This window comes from Rhinoderma darwinii, chromosome 2, assembly GCF_050947455.1.
Source record: "Rhinoderma darwinii isolate aRhiDar2 chromosome 2, aRhiDar2.hap1, whole genome shotgun sequence".
In the NCBI taxonomy this organism is placed as follows: Eukaryota; Metazoa; Chordata; class Amphibia; order Anura; family Rhinodermatidae; genus Rhinoderma; species Rhinoderma darwinii.
In genome coordinates, this window is record NC_134688.1 from 350,802,514 (window position 1) to 350,820,769 (window position 18,256).

Here is an 18,256-nt window from a genome sequence, read left to right on the forward strand (position 1 = left end):
TGTTTTGGTACCTTACCCCTGCCTTTCTGCATAGCTTCAATCCGGGTATTCCGTCGGATTGCTGGCGGTGTAGAAGTCAGAGAGGGGATCTGTTCCATATTTTCTGGAGCTGCTCACTGGTACAACAGTATTGGTTGGAAGTTCAGAACTTGGCATTGGCGGTGTTGCAGCAGGATATTCCCCTAGACCAGGGGTCTCAAACTCAGCCAGGTAAGTGGGCCGCATATAGAAAAAATGGGAAGTTGACGGGCCGCATTACTTTCAAATTTGATACAATACAAAATTATTATTAATCAATTAGTTATTTGAACTACTATAACACTATATTACTAGAATAATAATACTACATTACTATAATAATAGCGCTAGGTTTAAAATTTGAGATATTTCTCCATGTGCTTATTTCAACAATCCAGCTTTCCAGTTTAAGTGTCGCTAAATGCAGTCCGGCGGCTCAGTTAGCACACATGTCAAGATTGGGCAGCCCCTTTTTAGATAGTGCCGCAGTGCCCTCTGTGGATGCTGCCGCAGTGCCCTCTGTATAATGCAACACACCCCTAGATAAGGCCACAGTGCCCTCTGTAGATAATGCAACACAGTGCCCTCTGTAGATAATGCCAGTGTCCTCTTCAGAGGCTGTCACACACCCACTTGTAGATAATGCCACAGTGCCCTCTGTAGAGGCTGCCACAGTGCCCTCTGTAGAGGCTGCCACAGTGCCCTCTGTAGAGGTTGCCCCAGTGCCCTCTGTAGAGGCTTCCCCAGTGATGTCAGGGGCTTGCCCAGAGCTGGAGTCCCAGGCAGAGCACTAGTAGGCTCTTCCTGGGACTCCAGCTGTGCTCCTGACATCACTGGGACTCCTGCTCTGGGGAAGCCCCTGACATCATTGTCGATGTATGGACAGCTATGTCAGAGGCTTCCCCAGAGTCCCGGAGCAGAGCCGACACCAGCGCTCTGCTCGGGACTCCGGCTCTGGCGAAGCCCCAGACATCGCTGTTCATATGTGGACAGCGATGTCAGGGAATTCCACAGAGTCCAGGAGCAGAGCCGACACCAGCGCTCTGCTCCGCTCTGGGCAAGACCGTGACACACTGTCCATATATGGGCAGCGATGTCAGGGAATTCCACAGAGTCCCAGAGCAGAGCCGACACCAGCGCTCTGCTCGGGACTCCGGCTCTGGGGAAGCCCCAGACATCGCTGTTCATATGTGGACAGCGATGTCAGGGAATTCCACAGAGTCCAGGAGCAGAGCCGACACCAGCGCTCTGCTCCGCTCTGGGCAAGACCCTGACACACTGTCCATATATGGGCAGCGATGTCAGGGAATTCCACAGAGTCCTGGAGCAGAGCCGACACCAGCGCTCTGCTCGGGACTCCGGCTCTGGGGAAGCCCCAGACATCGCTGTTCATATGTTGACAGCGATGTCAGGGAATTCAAGAGTTTCAGTGCAGAGCCGATACTAGCGGCTCTGTGTCCCGCGGGCCGCAGTTGACAGCCCCAGGGGCCGCATGCGGCCCGCGGGCCGCATGCTTGAGACCCCTGCCCTAGACCCTCTTCATTACCTCCTGAACGTTCCCCCTAGGTCTTTGGGGAAATCATTAGCTCGACTCTTTCGACACTTTCTCACTGCCGCTAAGACGTTGATAGCCTGGAAATGGAGACAGACAACCCCTCCATCTCACATCGACTTAGTAACTAGAATTAGGGAAATACGTACAATGGAACATATGACGCCCTCTATTGACAATGAACTGGACAGGTTCAAAGTGGTGTGGGACCCGTGGGACAAGTATTGGATACAGGAATCTCTAGATTAGGTTGTTGGTTGAGCTCCGACTATCCCTCCCCCCCTTTTAATCCCCTGTGTCTTCTCCCTGATGTCTTGTTTGTCTATTGAAATTTACTGTTTTGCCATGTGAATTGCATGGCCCTCCATGCAACTCTAAGCCATATGTATATTTTGAAAATTTTCAATAAAAACACAGTTGAAACCAAACAGCAGTCTATGACCACATGTGGGGTACCATTTTACTCGGGACAAACTGCTCTACAAATGTTGTGGTGCTTTTTCTCCTTTAGTCCTTGTGGGAATGAAAAAAATTTTGCTAAACCTACGTTTTATTGGGAAAAATGTCGATTTTCATTTTCACGTCCTACTTCCAATAATTTTTGCAAAAAACCTGTGGGGTCAAAATGCTCACTATACCCCTAGATAATTTCCCCAAGGGGTATAGTTTCCAAAATTGGGTCACTTGTGGGGGGTTTCTACTGTTTGGCACCGCAAGAGTCCTTGAAACCTGACATGGTGCCTAAAATATATTCTAATAAAAACAAGGAACCAAAATCCTCTAGGTGCTCCTTTGCTTCTGAGGCCAGTGCTTCAGTCCATAAGCACGCTACAGCCACATGTGGGATATTTCTAAAAACTGCAGAATCTTGGCAATAAATATTGAGTTGCATTTTTCTGGTGAAACTTTGTGTTACAAAAAAAATGGATTAAAAACGAATTTCTGCAAAATAAAATTAGATTTGTAAATTTCACCTCTACATTGCTTTAATTCCTGTGAAACGTCTAAAGGGTTAAGAAACTTTCTAAATGCGGTTTTGAATTCTTTGAGGGGTGCAGTTTTTAAAATGGGGTGATTTATTGGGGTTTTCTAATATATTAGGCCCTCAAAGCCACTTCAGAACTGAACTGCCCCCTGTAAAAATAGCCTTTTGAAATTTTCTTGAAAATTTGAGAAATTGCTGCTAAAGTTCTAAGCCTTGTAACGTCCTAGAAAAATAAAAGGATGTTCAAAAAAACGATGCAAACAAAGTAGACATATGGGGGATGTTAATTAGCAACAATTTTGGGTGTTATAACTGCCTGTCTTACAAGCAGATACATTTAAATTGATAAAAATGCTAATTTTTGCAATTTTTCACTATATTTTGGCGTTTTTCACAATTAAATACTAAATGTATCAACCAAATTTTACCACTATCTTAAAGTCCAATGTGTCAGGAGAAAACAATCTCAGAATCGCTTGGATAGGTAAAAGTATTCCGACGTTATTACCACATAAAGTGAAACATGTCAGATTTGAAAAATGAGGCTCTGTCAGGAAGGTCAAAAGTGGCTAAAGAGGAAAGGGGTTAAAATGTTAAAGTTTGTGATGTACTTGACGTAACGGATGTGTGATATACAATGCCTTTCCAGTTACTAAGCACTAATCATGTTTGTGCATGTCATATTTGGATTAATAACAAAACACACCCAATGTAGTCATCAGCTGTGCGTCAACAGATGTACAGCGTGCGTAACTTATTGAAATTTTGAAATCTATTATTAGGAAAAAATAACTTAAATAGATCTCTTAATGAAGTTGTGGCTTATGAGTGGGCAGAAACCACTATAAGAATGTACAAGATAATAAAGGAAATTATTAGAACCTATGCATAATGTTTAATCTTTCAACACACATGGTGAACATAGCTGTTGTGCCAATGCAATTACCAGTAGGAAAGTGGCTGTGATATCCAGCCTCACTTCTGTTAAAACTCCTAAATGATCATCCATACGCCTTTTCTCTGCAGTCATAAGGGTGCCGTAAAAAGGGGGCGCTGTGACATAAGCCCAGCATGAGTATCCCGTATCTGCCAGAGTAGGGTCAGGCTGTCTAAATATACTGATAATGGGTGGGCTTAAAGGGTAACTAAATGTTCAACAAGCTACTGACATGTCATACATTTTGATTGGTGGGGGTCTCCATGCTCAGACCCCCACCAATCGGTAAAACAAAGAGGTGTGAGCGCTCAGCCGCTTCGTTTCTGTTCTTCATTTTCCGGAAAGTCGATGTATCGGAGTACAGGCTCATAGACTTTCTATTGAGCCTGTACTCCTATACATTGATTTCCGGAAAAAGCTGAACAGAAACGAAGCGGCTGAGCGCTCACACATGTACTTCTGCCGCTCCGATTTAGCGATTGGTGGGGGTCTCAGTGCTCGGACCCCCACCAACCAAAACGGTTGACATGTCACTATGATATGTCAGAATCTTGTTGAACGTTCAGTTACTCTTTAAAGTTTGCTTCGATCCCACATGTTTAACCGCTTAAATGCCACGATCAATAGCGACCACGGCATCTAAGTGGTTTCAGGGGGAGGAGGCTCCCTCGGTCATCCCATCTGCACCCCTGCGATGCAATTCAGCATGCTGATGGTTTTTATGGCAGCCGGAGGCCCAAAGTTTTACACTGCAATACAGAAATAATGCAGTGTATTATAAAAGTGATCAAAGGATTGCATAGTAAAAAGTCTCATAGTGGGACTAAAACTAAAAAAATTGTTTGTTAAAGCTAATAAATGAAAAATCCCAAAAGGAAAAAAAAAAAAATGGAAAATGAAAAACCCAATTTTTCCCCTTATAAAATACATTATTTAATAAAAAAAAAAATAAAAAAAAAAAACAATACAAAAAAAAATATACTTTTTTGGCATCACCGCATCCGTAATGACCCTAACTTTAACCCCTTCCCTCTTTAGCCACTTTTGACCTTCCTGACAGAGCCTCATTTTTCAAATCTGACATGTTTCACTTTATAAGGTAATAACTCCGGAATGCTTTTACCTATCCAAGCGATTCAGAGACTGTTTTCTCGTGACACATAGGACTTTAAGATACTGGCAAAATTTGCTCGATATATTCAGTATTTAATTGTGAAAACCACCAAAATTTTGCGAACAATTGCAAAAATTTGCATTTTTCTCAATTTAAATGTATCTGCTTGTAAGACAGGCAGTTATAACACACAAAATTGTTCCTAATTAACATCCCCCATATGTCTACTTTAGATTGGCATCATTTTTTGAACATCCTTTTATTTCTCTAGGACGTTACAAGGCTTTGTACTTTAGCAGCAATTTCTCACATTTTCAAGAAAATTTCAAAAGGCTATTTTTACAGGGGCTAGTTCACTTGTGAAGAGGCTTTGAGGGCCTTATATATTAGAAACCCCCAAAAAGTCACCCCATTTTAAAAACTTCACCCCTCAAAGTATTCAAAACAGCATTTAGAAAATGTCTTAACTCTTTAGACATTTCACAGGATTTAAAGCAAAGTAGAGGTGAAATTGACAAATTTCATATTTTTTTGCAGAAATGCATTTTTAATACAATTTTTTTTTATAACACAGAAGGTTTTACCAGAGAAATGCAACTCAATATTTATTGCCCAGGTTCTGCAGTTTTTAGAGGATTTTTGGGCCTTATTTTTATTAGAATATATTTTAGGCACCATGTCAGGTTTGAAGGGTTCTTGCGGTGCCAAAACAGTGAAAATTCCCCAAAAGTGACCCCATTTGGGAAACAACACACCTCAAGGAAATTATCTAGGGGTATAGGGAGCATTTTGACCGCACAGGTTTTTTACAGAAATTATTGGAATTAGGCTGTGAAACTTAAAATCTACATTTTTTTCAAAGAAAATGTAGGATTAGTGATTTTTTTTCTCATTTTCACAAGGAGTAAAGGCACCGCAAAATTTGTAAAGCAATTTCTCCCGAGTAAAAAAATTCCCCACATGTGGTAATAAACGTTTTTTTGGACACACGTCAGGGCTTAGAAGTGAAAGAGCGCTATTTGGCTTTTTGATCTCAAATTTAGCAGGAATGGCTTGCGGAGGCCATGTCACATTTACAAAGCCCCTGAGGGGACAAACTAGTGGAAACCCCCCACAAGTGACCCCATTTTGGAAACTACACCCATTGAGGAAATTATCTAGGAATATAATGAGCGTTTTGACCCCACAGTTTTTTTGCAGAAATTATTGGAATTAGGCCCTGAAAATAAAAATCTATTTTCAAAGAAAGTGTAGGTTTAGCAAATTTTTTCTCATTTCCACAAGGACTAAAAGGAGAAAAAGCACTGCAAAATTTGTAAAGCAATTTCTCCCGAGTAAAACAATACTCCACATGTGGTAATAACCGGCTGTTTGGACATACGGCAGGGCTTAGAAGGGAAAGAGCGCTATTTGGCTTTTGGAGATCACATTTAGCAGGAATGGTTTGGGGAGGCCAGGTCGCATTTGCAGAGCCCCTGAGGGGACAAAACAATGGAAACGCCCAGAAAGTGACTCCATTTAGGAAACTACACTTCTTGAGGAATTCATCTAGGGGTGTAGTGAGCATTTTGAACCCACAGATGTTTCATAGAATTTATTAGAATAGGGCAGTGAAAATAAAAACAATCCTTTTTCTTCAATAAAACGTAGCTTTAGCGCAAAATTTTTCATTTTCTCAACAAATAAAGGAAAAAAAGAACCCAACATTTGTAAAGCAATTTCTCCCGAGTACAGCAATACCCCACATGTGGTCATAAACTGCTGTTTGGGCACACGGCAGGGCTCAGAAGGGAAGGAGCGCCATTTGGAGTGCAGATGTTGCTGGATTGGTTTCTGGGCGCCTGTGGGCCCAAAACAGTGGAAACCCCCCAGAAGTGACCCAATTTTGGAAACTACATCCCTCAATGCATTTATCTAGGGGTGTAGTGAGCATTTTAACCCTGCAGATGTTTTGTAGAAATTAGTGTGCACTCGATGTTGCAGAATGAAAATGGGATTTTTTTCCATAGATATGCCAATATGTGGTGACCAGCTTGTGCCACCATAACAAGACAGCTTTCTAATTATTATGCAGTGTTTCCCGGTTTTAGAAACACCCTACATGGGGCACTAATCTTTTGCATGGACATTCGACCAGGCTCAGGAGTGAAAGCGTACCATGTAAAATTGAGGCCTAATTTGGCGATTTACAAAGTATTGGTTCACAACTGCAGAGGCTCAGATGTGAAATAATAAAAAGAAACCCCTGAGAATTGACCCCATTTGGAAACTACACCCCTAAAGGCATTTATTAATGGGTTTAGTGAGCATATTCACCCCACGTCTTTTCCATAAATGATTGCACTGCGGATGGTGCAAATTAAAAATTTATATTTTTCCCTAGATATGCCATTTTAGTGACAAATATGTCATGCCCAGCTTATGCCACTGTAGACACACACCCCAAAAATTGTTAAAAGGGTTCTCCCAGGTATGACGATGCCATATATGTGGAAGGAAACTGCTGTTTGGGCACATTGTAGGGTTCAGAGAGGAGGGAGCGCCATTTGCCTTTTGGACAGCGGATTTTGCTTGGCAGTAGATTTGTTTGATTATTGCTGGTGTTTCCATTTATAATGTGGGGGTACATGTAAGCCGGGCGGAGTATATAAGGGGCATAGTCAGGTGGTATAATAATAGGGTAAAAAAACAATAAAATGATCCATAGATGTGTGTTACGCTGCGACACAACCCTTTCTGCACAGGCCGGTGTCGCACTGATATATGGCGTCCTTTCTTATGCCCCTTTTGGTCCACACTCGGCACCTTTGCAGTTTGGGGAATTTTGCTGGGAAAGTGTTGTCCTGGTATAATACGGGCACCGTCGCTTCCAGCGGATATGTTTGGGCCCTCCCCTTCCTGGTTCCCTAATTTTAGGTCCTTGATAAATCGCCTCTTGAAACAGAAGAAATGTTCCCCTCGGGCCGGCACAACTGCATATTTTTTATTTCCTGACTTATTGGAGCCTTAACTAATTTTATTTTTTCATAGACGTAGTGGTATGAGGGCTTTTTTTTTTGCGGTACGAGCTGTAGTTATTATTGGTACCATTTTGGGGTACATGCGACTTTTTGATCACCTTTTATCCTATTTTTTGGGAGGCCAGGTAAAGAAAAAACCCCAATTCTGCCATAATTTTTTTTATACAGCGTTCACCACGCGTTATAAACTACATGTTCACGTTATTCTGTGGGTCAGTACGATTCCGGCGATACCTAATTTATAGAACTTTTTTATGTTTTACAACTTTTTGCACAATAAAATTACTTTTGGAAAAAGAATGTATTTTTTCTGTCTCCAAGTTGTAAGAACCATAACTTTTTAATTTTTGTTGTCGACGGAGCTGTATGAGGGCTTGTTTTTTTGAGAGACAAGCTATAGTTTTTATAGGTACCATCTTTGGATACGTGCGACTTTTTGATCACTTTTTATTCCAATATTTGTAGGGCAAAGTGACCAAAAAACAGAAACTCTGGTATAGTTTTTTAAGTTTTTTTTATGCTGTTCACCGCGTGCAATAAATAATATAATATTTTGATACAACAGGTCGTTACGGTCGCGGCGATACCAAATACGTATGGTTTATTATTTTTTTTCAATAATAAAAGGACTTGATAAAGGGAAAAAGGGCGATTGTGTTTTATTTTATTACTTGAAACTTTTATTGTTTTCAAACTTTGATTTTTTTCACACTTTTTTTCAAGTCCCACTAGGGGAAATTGCAGTTCCAACTGTCTGATGTTTTTTTTCTAATACATTGCACTACCCACGTAGTGCAATGTATTAGATCTGTCAGTTATTCACGGACAGCAAGCCGATTAGGCTTCGCCTCCTGGCAGGGCATAATCGGCTTCCGTAATGGCAGAGCAGGAGGCCATTGTGTCTCCTGTTGCCATAGCAGCAGTCGCCAGTCCTGATTGCCGGTCAGGGCTGGCGATCTGCTAGTAACCGCTACGATGCAGCAATCGCTTTCGATTGCTGCATCGAAGGGGTTAATGGCAGGGATCGAAGCTAGCTCCGGTTCCTGCCGTTACAGGTGGATGTCAGCTGTAACATACAGCTGACTTCCACCGCTGATGACGCCGGATCAGCTCCTGAGCCGGCGCCATCTTTCCGGGGGCTACGGAAGCCGATCAGGCTCCGCCGCCAGGCGGATCTTGAATGGCTTCCGTGCTAGGCAGTCCGGGAGGCCAGTATTAGGCATCCGGTTGCCATTGCTGGGGTTCCGATAGGCTGCAACCAGCTTAAAATGTAGCGATCACGTTTGAAGGCTGCATTAAAAAGGGGTTAATGGCGGGGATCGAAGCTAATTTCGGTCCCAACCATTACAGCCAGATGTCAGCTGTAAGATACAGCTGAGATCCGGCGATGATAGCACCGGCTCAGCTTCTGAGCCGGTGCCAAACATTTGTCGTAAGTATACAACATTTTGCGGGAAGCACTGGCTTTCCATGACGTATAATTACCACAAATGTCGGGAAGGGGTTAAAACTATTATAATATTTTAGCCACACTGTAAACACCATAAAAAAGAAAAAAAAAAGACAGATTTGCTGATTTCTGTTCATCCTGCCTTACAAAGAATGCGATCAAAAAGTCATATGTACCACAACATGGTACCAATAAATATTACAAGTCTCCATGCAAAAAATAAGCCCTTATACCACTACATTGGCTCTAAGGGTATGTTCACACGCAGTGATTTCAGACGTACTTCGGGCCGTTTACACTTCAAATTAAGCCTGAAAAAACGGCACCTTACGCCTCCAAACATCTGCCCATTGCTTGCAATGGGATTTACGGTGTCCTGTTCCCACGAGGCGTAATTTTACGCAGAGTTTTCAAAATACGGCACATACACTACCGTTCAAAAGTTTAGGGTCACTTAGAAATTTCCTTATTTTTGAAAGAAAAGCAGTTTTTTTCAATGAAGATAACGTTAAAATTAATCAGAAATACACACTCTATACATTGTTAATGTGCTAAATGACTATTCTAGCTGCAAACGTCTGGTTTTTAATGCAATATCTACATAGGTGTATAGAGGCCCATTTCCAGCAACCATCACTCCAGTGTTCTAATGGTACATTGTGTTTGCTAACTGTGTTAGAAGGCTAATGGATGATTAGAAAACACTTGAAAACCCTTGTGCAATTATGTTAGCACCGCTGTAAACAGTTTTGCTGTTGAGGAGCTATAAAACGGACCTTCCTTTGAGCTAGTTGAGAATCTGGAGCATTACATTTTTGGGTTCGATTAAACTCTCAAAATGGCTAGAAAAAGAGAGCTTTCATGTGAAACTCGACAGTCTATTCTTGTTCTTATAAATGAAGGCTATTCCATGCAAGAAATTACCAAGAAACTGAAGATTTCCTACAACGGTGTGTACTACTCCCTTCAGAGAACAGCACAAACAGGCTCTAACCAGAGTAGAAAGAGAAATGGGAAGCCCCGCTGCAAAACTGAGCAACAAGACAAGTACATTAGAGTCTCTAGTTTGAGAAATAGACGCCTCACAAGTCCTCAACTGGCAGCTTCATTAAATAGTACCCACAAAAGGCCAGTGTCAACGTCTACAGTGAAGAGGCGACTCCGGGATGCTGGCCTTCAGGGCAGAGTGGCAAAGAAAAAGCCATATCTGAGGCTGGCTAATAAAAGGAAAAGATTAATATGGGCAAAAGCACACAGACATTGGAGAGGAAGATTGGAAAAAAGTGTTATGGACAGACGAATCGAAGTTTGAGGTGTTTGGATCACACAGAACTTTTGTGAGATGCAGAACAACTGAAAAGATGCTGGAAGAGTGCCTGACGCCATCTGTCAAGGCATGGTGGAGGTAATGTGATTGTCTGGGGTTGCTTTCGTGCTGGTAAAGTGGGAGATTTGTACAAGGTAAAAGGGATTTTGAATAAGGAAGGCTATCACTCCATTTTGCAACGCCATGCTATACCCTGTGGACAGCTCTTGATTGAAGCCAATTTCATCCTACAACAGGACAATGACGCAAAGCACACCTCCAAATTATGCAAGAATTATTTGGGGAAGAAGCAGGCAGCTGGTATTCTATCTAATGGAGTGGCCAGCGCAGTCACCAGATCTCAACCCCATAGAGCTGTTGTGGGAGCAGCTTGACTGTATGGTACGCAAGAAGTGCCCATCAAGCCAATCCAACTTGTGGGAGGGGCTTCTGGAAGCATGGGGTGAAATTTCTCCCCATTACCTCAGCAAATTAACAGCTAGAATGCCAAAGGTCTGCAATGCTGTAATTGCTGCAAATGGAGCATTCTTTGACGAAAGCAAAGTTTGAAGGAGAAAATTATTATTTCAAATAAAAATCATTATTTCTAACCTTGTCAATGTCTTGACTATATTTTCTAGTCATTTTGCAACTCATTTAATAAATATAAGTGTGAGTTTTCATGGAAAACACAAAATTGTCTGGGTGACCCCAAACTTTTGAACGGTAGTGTAAAAAGACGCCGCGTCAAAAGAAGTGCAGGTCATTTCTTGGGACATATTTGGAGCCGGTCTTCATTGACTCCATTGAAAAACAGCTACATAAACGGCCGTAAAATACGCTGCAAAAAAACGTCTGAAAATGCGGAGCTGTTTTCGCTTGAAAACAGCTCCGTATTTTCAGACCTTTTTAGTCTAGCGTGTGAACATACCCTAAGAACTATATGGCTCTTAGAATATAGAATATAGCAATTCAAAAACAAATACTGTGTTTATCGGGCAAAAGTAGTAAAAACATAGAAAAAAAAATACATAAAGTTGGTATTGCCATAATAGTCACAACCCGCAGAAGTTAGTTATGTTATTCATACCACACCGTAAACGGTGTAAATTTAAGATGCCCAAAAAAATTGTGAAATTTATATTTTCTTCCATCACCCTGTAATTAAAGTTAATCAATCAACAAGTTATATGTACCATAAAGTGGTGCTATTAAAAACTACAACTTGTCCCGCAAAAACCAAGTCCTCACAAGGCTAGGTTTGCGGAAAAATATAAAAGTAATGGTGTTTAAAATGCAACAAAAACTGGGGGGGGGGGGGAACAAAAACACATCTCATCAATAATGTCCAGAACAAGCTGGTCGCTTAAAGGGTTAATCTCGCTCGTTTAACCCCTAATGCACCACATTATAAATGGACGCATACTTATAGACGTCTCAACACACAAAGTCGGCAGGCATCCCACAGACTTTTGAGTCAACAGACCACATCAGTGGCCTAGAGGGGGTACAACTAATGGGATGCAGTACTAGCAGGTGCACCCAGGTCCTGAAGATTAGAGAGGCCCCTCGACCCCGAAGGCGTATAGGAGACCTATACTATAAAGGAGACGGACCCAGTTATATGTTTTGCATTGAGCCCAGTTTTCTATGCAGACGCTAGCAAATTGCCCTATTGTCAGGATCATTTCCAATCTAGTTTTCAAAATTGCAGATGGGGTCATGGCCTTAAAGCGTACACTATAACACAAGTATGATAGGTCAACCAACATGATCTGATTTTATTAGGGATTGTGATCATGTTAGTTTGCAGTTGCTGGGTAAAGCAGAACGCTTGTGTCACCCTCCCCGGTGTCCTTTCAAGGCAGTGTTTTATACTTTTAACACCATCCTCCGCAGTTCCCTAGGGCCAGCTCCGGCAGCTCTGGGGGTACAGCATTTCAATGCGGTTTCCGTGGTGATAGCACAGCTAATTCCTTTAAAAGTACATGGGTGAAGACACAAAAACATAGTAACATAGTATGTGAGGCTGAAACAAGACATAAGTCCATCCAGTTCAGCTTAATATCCTGTACTGTTGATCTAATGCCCATTTTTCCTCATCTTCAGGAAAGACATAAAATAAATATTTCCTGACTACAAATATGGCAATAAGAATAAATCCCTAAATCAACAACCCATCTACAGTAATCTAGTACCCATAAATTGCACTTAAGAAAGGTGTAATGCCAGGGTTATGTTTTTTGGATGTAGTAGACATTCCATTATCCATTTTTCTGGCTGGGGAAAGCAGGAAGGCAGCACTGTTGGGGTCTTCAACTTTCCATCTGGCACCATTTTGTAATGGAGACCACAGCATATTCCATGAAAAGAATATAGAGCAGATTCCACATCGTTCATACAACATGCTAGGGTTGTAAATAGTTGCTGGGTTATTTTAGCAGCAGCTGCATTCTTTGGATGTGGTAGATAAGTATTGCTTTGCCGCTCAACCTGGGGAAAGCAGGAAGCCAGCATCACCATTCCACGACTAACTATTGAAGTAATTCAAGACACGCTGGATATATAGATTCGAAACACCTCTCAAATTATCCTGTGGTGAGTTTGGCAGCTCTGGTGTCTTCAATATTGCACTGGCACTATTTGAGCTTCCCCGTTAATATAGGTTTAAAAAAACAAAATCTGCATTAAAAATTATAGGGCCTCAATGTAATCCGGTCTAATATTGTATCCTTGATACCTCAACAAGCACACAGTGGTATCAAATTCTCAAAACCCCTTCCGGTTGCAGACAGTTTGAACCAGAAAAGATTTTGACCTGGGATCTATGCTACTTATGTAGAGCAGAAATCTAGGGACCAGGACAAGCAATTTGTTCAGGTTAGCCAACCTCTCCTGGGCTCCCTGGTCTGTTCAGTGGCACCACAATCATCCAATACCCTTTACGTAAAGTAAGGCTTGCAGTTCTTTAGATGTTCGTTTGGGCTCTTTTGTGACCTTCTGGATGTTTTGTTAATGGGAAGATCTACCACACCAGCTGTCTATTTGTCAATATTGGCTCTCATTGTGGTCTGCTAGAGTCCTAGAGACTTTCTAAAGGCTTGCAAAACCATTGCTGACCGGTAGATATTAATTACTTTGTTTGGTATCTGTATTTGAATCTCTTTAGAATGTGGCATCATGTAATGCTTTTTGAGACCTTCTTGCCTGCTTCACATTGCCAGACAGGTTCTATTTAAGTGAGGTTTAATTCAACAAGTCTGTCTATAATCACACCTGGTGGGGCTAATGAAATTGAACCCAATTATCAATTGAATTTGGTAAACTGATTAAGTAGCGAAGGCCTAATTCACATGACCGTGTTCGGTCTGTGATATACGGTCTGAGTCGGCCGCATTTCCCAGACCAAACAGTGCAGGGAGCCGGGCTCCTAGCATCATAGTTATTTATGACACTAGGTGTCCCTGCTTCCCCGGCGGAACTACGGTCCCATGCTGAAAACATGATTACAGTAAGCGACGGTTTTCCCTCAGCGAGGCAGGGACTCCTGGCATCGTACATAACTAAGATACTAGTAGCGTGCCTCCCTGCACCGTGTTCGGTCCGGGAAATACTGCCGACACGCAGACCGTATATCACGGTCGTGTGAATTAGGCCTAAGGGAACAATTACTTTTTCACATAAGGCCAGTTAGGACTGTACAGCATTTTTTACTTTAGTAAGGCCTCATGCACACGACCGTATTTTTTCCCACCCGTAAATACTGGCGTAAATACGGGTCCGGTGTCACACGTTTTCCACCCGTTTTGCACCAGTATTTACGAACCCGTGCCCGTAAATATGGGTCCGGTGTCACCCGTATTCCACCCGTATTTACGGGCACGTTTTTGGCGGCAAAATAGCACTGCACTAATTGGCAGCCCCTTCTCTCTATCAGTGCAGGATAGAGAGAAGGGACAGCCTTTTCTGTAATAAAAGTTAAAGAAATTCATACTTACCCGGCCGTTGTCTTGGTGACGCGTCCCTCTCTTCACATCCAGCCCAACATCCCTGGATGACGCGGCAGTCCATGTGACCGCTGCAGCCTGTGATTGACCTGTGATTCTCTGCAGCGGTCACATGGCCTGAAACGTCATCCAGGACGTCGGGCCGGATGTCGAGAGGGACGCGTCACCAAGGCAACGGGCGGGAGACCGGACTGGAGGAAGCAGGAAGTTGTCGGTAAGTATGAAAATCTTTTATTTTTATTTTTTACAGGTTTATACTGATCGGTAGTCACTGTCCAGGGTGCTGAAAGAGTTACTGCCGATCAGTTAACTCTTTCAGCTCCCTGGACAGTGACTATTTACTGACGTCGCTTAGCAACGCTGCCGTAATGACAGGGTGCACACATGTAGCCACCCGTCATTACGAGAGCTCCATAGACTTCTATGGACTGTCCGTGCCGTTATTACGGCCTGAAATAGGACATGTTCTATCTTTTTCAACGGCACGGGCACCTTCCCGTGAGAAAACGGGAAGGCACCCGTCGCCAATAGAAGTCTATGAGCCCGTTATTACGGGTCGTAATTACGACCCGTAATAACGGGAGTTTTTACGGTCGTGTGCATGAGGCCTAAATTAATCATTTAATAAAACAGCATTTTGTGTTTACTTTGGATATCTTTGTCAAATATTAAAAGTAGTTTGATCATCTGAAAGTGTGACATGTGAAAAATAGAAGAAATTAGGAAGGGGGCAAACACTTTCACAGCACTGTATATGCATATTGTCAAAAAGTGTTCAAAAGGTGAATATATGCTTTTCTTCAGAAAGTGTTAGTTCAGTCTTGCTGAGATTTAACTCCATTATTCTTCTCACCGTCTCCTAGCAAAGGACCACAAACTACTATTTTTTACATTACAGCAAATACTCAAACTGACAGTGTGACGCTTGTTGCCAAGGAGACAGCAAGAAGCAACAGAATTTTAAATGGTGTGCAGATGTAATGAAAAATAAAATACATTTTGCAATGTGCAAATATTTCGCTTAAAATAGTTTATTGCTGTAAAATAACATTGAGGAAATAGCATGCGTAAGATTTGAGCATCCTCCTTAAAAGCAATCCAGACACGTATTTTCTCTTCTAACACTAAATATACATAAAAAGTATAGTAACACTTGACATATATAAATATACATTGAATATACAAAGAAAAGTGCTTTTTGTAGCGATTGTCATAGGAATTTTCTCTCCTTCCAAACTTATGTACATCTTTATACAGTGGCCATTCTCTTTTTGATATTTATTTATAAAACAAAATTAAGCATATATGCAAAATATTAGAGAAATACAGAGAAAGGCACATAACATTAACATGTAAAATAAAAGGACAAGTAGCAACATTAAAAAAATGAAAAATTATAAAATATATTATATATTTTTAAAAAGGTTCTAGAAGATTTGCAATATAATCAATTACGGGACACCAAAAGTACAATGGAGTTTTGTACGGATATTCTAGGGTTAAACTGCTTTGTTCCCAAATGATGGAAGCACGGATATATACTTACATTGTGAGCTCTCTTAAACCTGCTCTACTGTGGAATAACGTACCAGCAAATAAAATAAATTGTTATGAGTAACCTTTATGACATCAAATCACAGCTTAAAAGTAGCTGCACGAGACAGTTTGTAGGCAGGATGGCAGGAATATGCATGCTCACATGTAACCACCTTGATACATTTGAGAAATTGGCTGTCGGGTTCCTGGTCTGACAGTGAACGTCATGCCTGGTTGGTGTTGACTTTGTGACCTGGGTAAAGTAGAAAATAGCGGTTTAGAATCAGAACAGGTTAGTGTAATGGTTCAGTCAGGCGTGTCGTATTTGACTTGTATTTACGTAAACATTTTACAATTTAAACCTATGGGAATAATATTTTGCAATGCAAGAAATCTGTGTTGTGTAATATTTTTCCCAATGGGCACACTACAGGTTTTCTAGAGCATTTTTTTTGCTGCGGAAATACAAGGCAAATAAGCCTTGTGTGACTGCACCCCAACTCTTAGATACTGTGGCATCCTGCAGACATTTTCAAACTGGATAGGTCTATCGATGGGGGTCCGGGTGTGGAGACCCTCACCGTTGCTGAAACGAAGGTGCAGAAGCACTCAGCTGAGTGCCCTGCACCTTAGTCTGCGATCAGCGCTCCGTACTGCTCTAAAGACAGGTCACAAATATTCTACGTAAGCCGTCTTCAGCCTGACGAGGATCGATGATCACAGCCAAAGATGCAAAGCGCTCAGCTGTTGCACCTTCGTTTCAGCAATGGTGGAGGTCTCAGCACAAGGATCCCCACTGATCCAAACTTCTGATATGTCTCCAGGACATATCAAAAGATTGATTAAAGTGAAGGCTCTCCATACACATGTAAAAGCAGAAGGAAAAAACCCAAAAACCCTATGTGAATTATATTTTATAAGTTGACCAAATAGATGATCAGACAAGTTAAAAAAAAAAAAGTACAATTCCAAGATGAAAACTAACTTATCACTTTTAAGATCTCGGCTTGTCGTTTTTTACTGGAAACCTTCATGGTTTACTTTTCACTTGATAAAAACCAGTTCTGGCCCTGTGATGATCACAAAGGTGCTCAGCGCATTGGAAAACAGTCAGAATTACAGTACAGTTATCAGTCTGCTCTACTAGCCCGACAGAGGCCAAAAGGACACGGTTTTGGACCCTATTAGGTAAACAGGGGCCTATGGATACGTTTGGAGTATACGCCAGGAGCTTTTACTGCGGACACTGCAAGCGCAGTGTGAAATCAGCACAATGTGATCACCACACAACCAGGACACATTTAATGTCACAACACACACACACACACACACACACACACACAAAATGGCCATGAAGAGTACTACACTTGTAAAATGCTGGCTTTAAATGGTGAGAGCACTTGCAGTGTTTAAACTTTAGAATTTAAATCTTGTCAAAATTTGGCATCAAAGTTGACTCTGTGGGCAGAGCCTGTTTATATGCTGCCTGCATGCTCACATGTAAAAGGATGGAGCATCCTACACTGGCCTATATGTAAGCTACTCCACCCTGAAAACAGGATGGAAGGATTTCGGACCGCATTCCCTGCGGTGTTCATGGCGGATACACTGCGCAGCTTGACGCAGTGTATCCACCCTGAATACGCTGTGTGTTCCTACCATTAAAGGGGTTTTCCCCATTAGGTACATTTATGACATATCCATAGAATATGTCATAAATGTCAAAAAGATGCGGGACCCACCTGTCTGGGACCCACACCTCTCTTTAGAACGGGGTCCCCTAAACCCTGTTCTACGGCTGTGTTGCGGCTGAAGCGTGTGAATTCCGACCAAGAAGAAAAAAAACAGCGTAAGCTCGCTGAGCTACGCTGTTTCCATAAGTCCCATAGAACTTAAAGAGGCTCTGTCACCAGATTTTGCAACCCCTATCTGCTATTGCAGCAGATAGGCGCTGCAATGTAGATTACAGTAACGTTTTTATTTTTAAAAAACGAGCATTTTTGGCCAAGTTATGACCATTTTTATATTTATGCAAATGAGGCTTGCAAAAGTCCAAGTGGGCGTGTATTATGTGTGTACATCGGGGCGTTTTTACTACTTTTACTAGCTGGGCGTTGTGTATAGAAGTATCATCCACTTCTCTACACAACGCCCAGCTTCTGGCAGTGCACACACAGCGTGTTCGAGAGATCACGCTGTGACGTCACTCACAGGTCCTGCATCGTGTCGGACGAGCGAGGACACATCGGCACCAGAGGCTACAGTTAATTCTGCAGCAGCATCAGCGTTTGCAGGTAAGTCGATGTAGCTACTTACCTGCAAACGCTGATG

At 42.0% G+C, this 18,256-nt stretch overlaps 1 protein-coding gene across 1 annotated transcript in view; it reads right to left on the reverse strand.

Annotated features, from left to right (window-relative positions):
- Positions 1–15,411: 15,411 nt before the first annotated feature.
- The window catches only part of LOC142743208 (uncharacterized), a 65,677-nt gene continuing 62,832 nt past the window's right edge, over positions 15,412–18,256 (reverse strand). Inside the window, exon 5 of the mRNA XM_075853719.1 lies at positions 15,412–16,178. Coding sequence (XP_075709834.1) covers positions 16,085–16,178 — 94 coding nt within the window. The 3' untranslated portion in view covers positions 15,412–16,084. The remainder of the gene's footprint in view (positions 16,179–18,256) is intronic.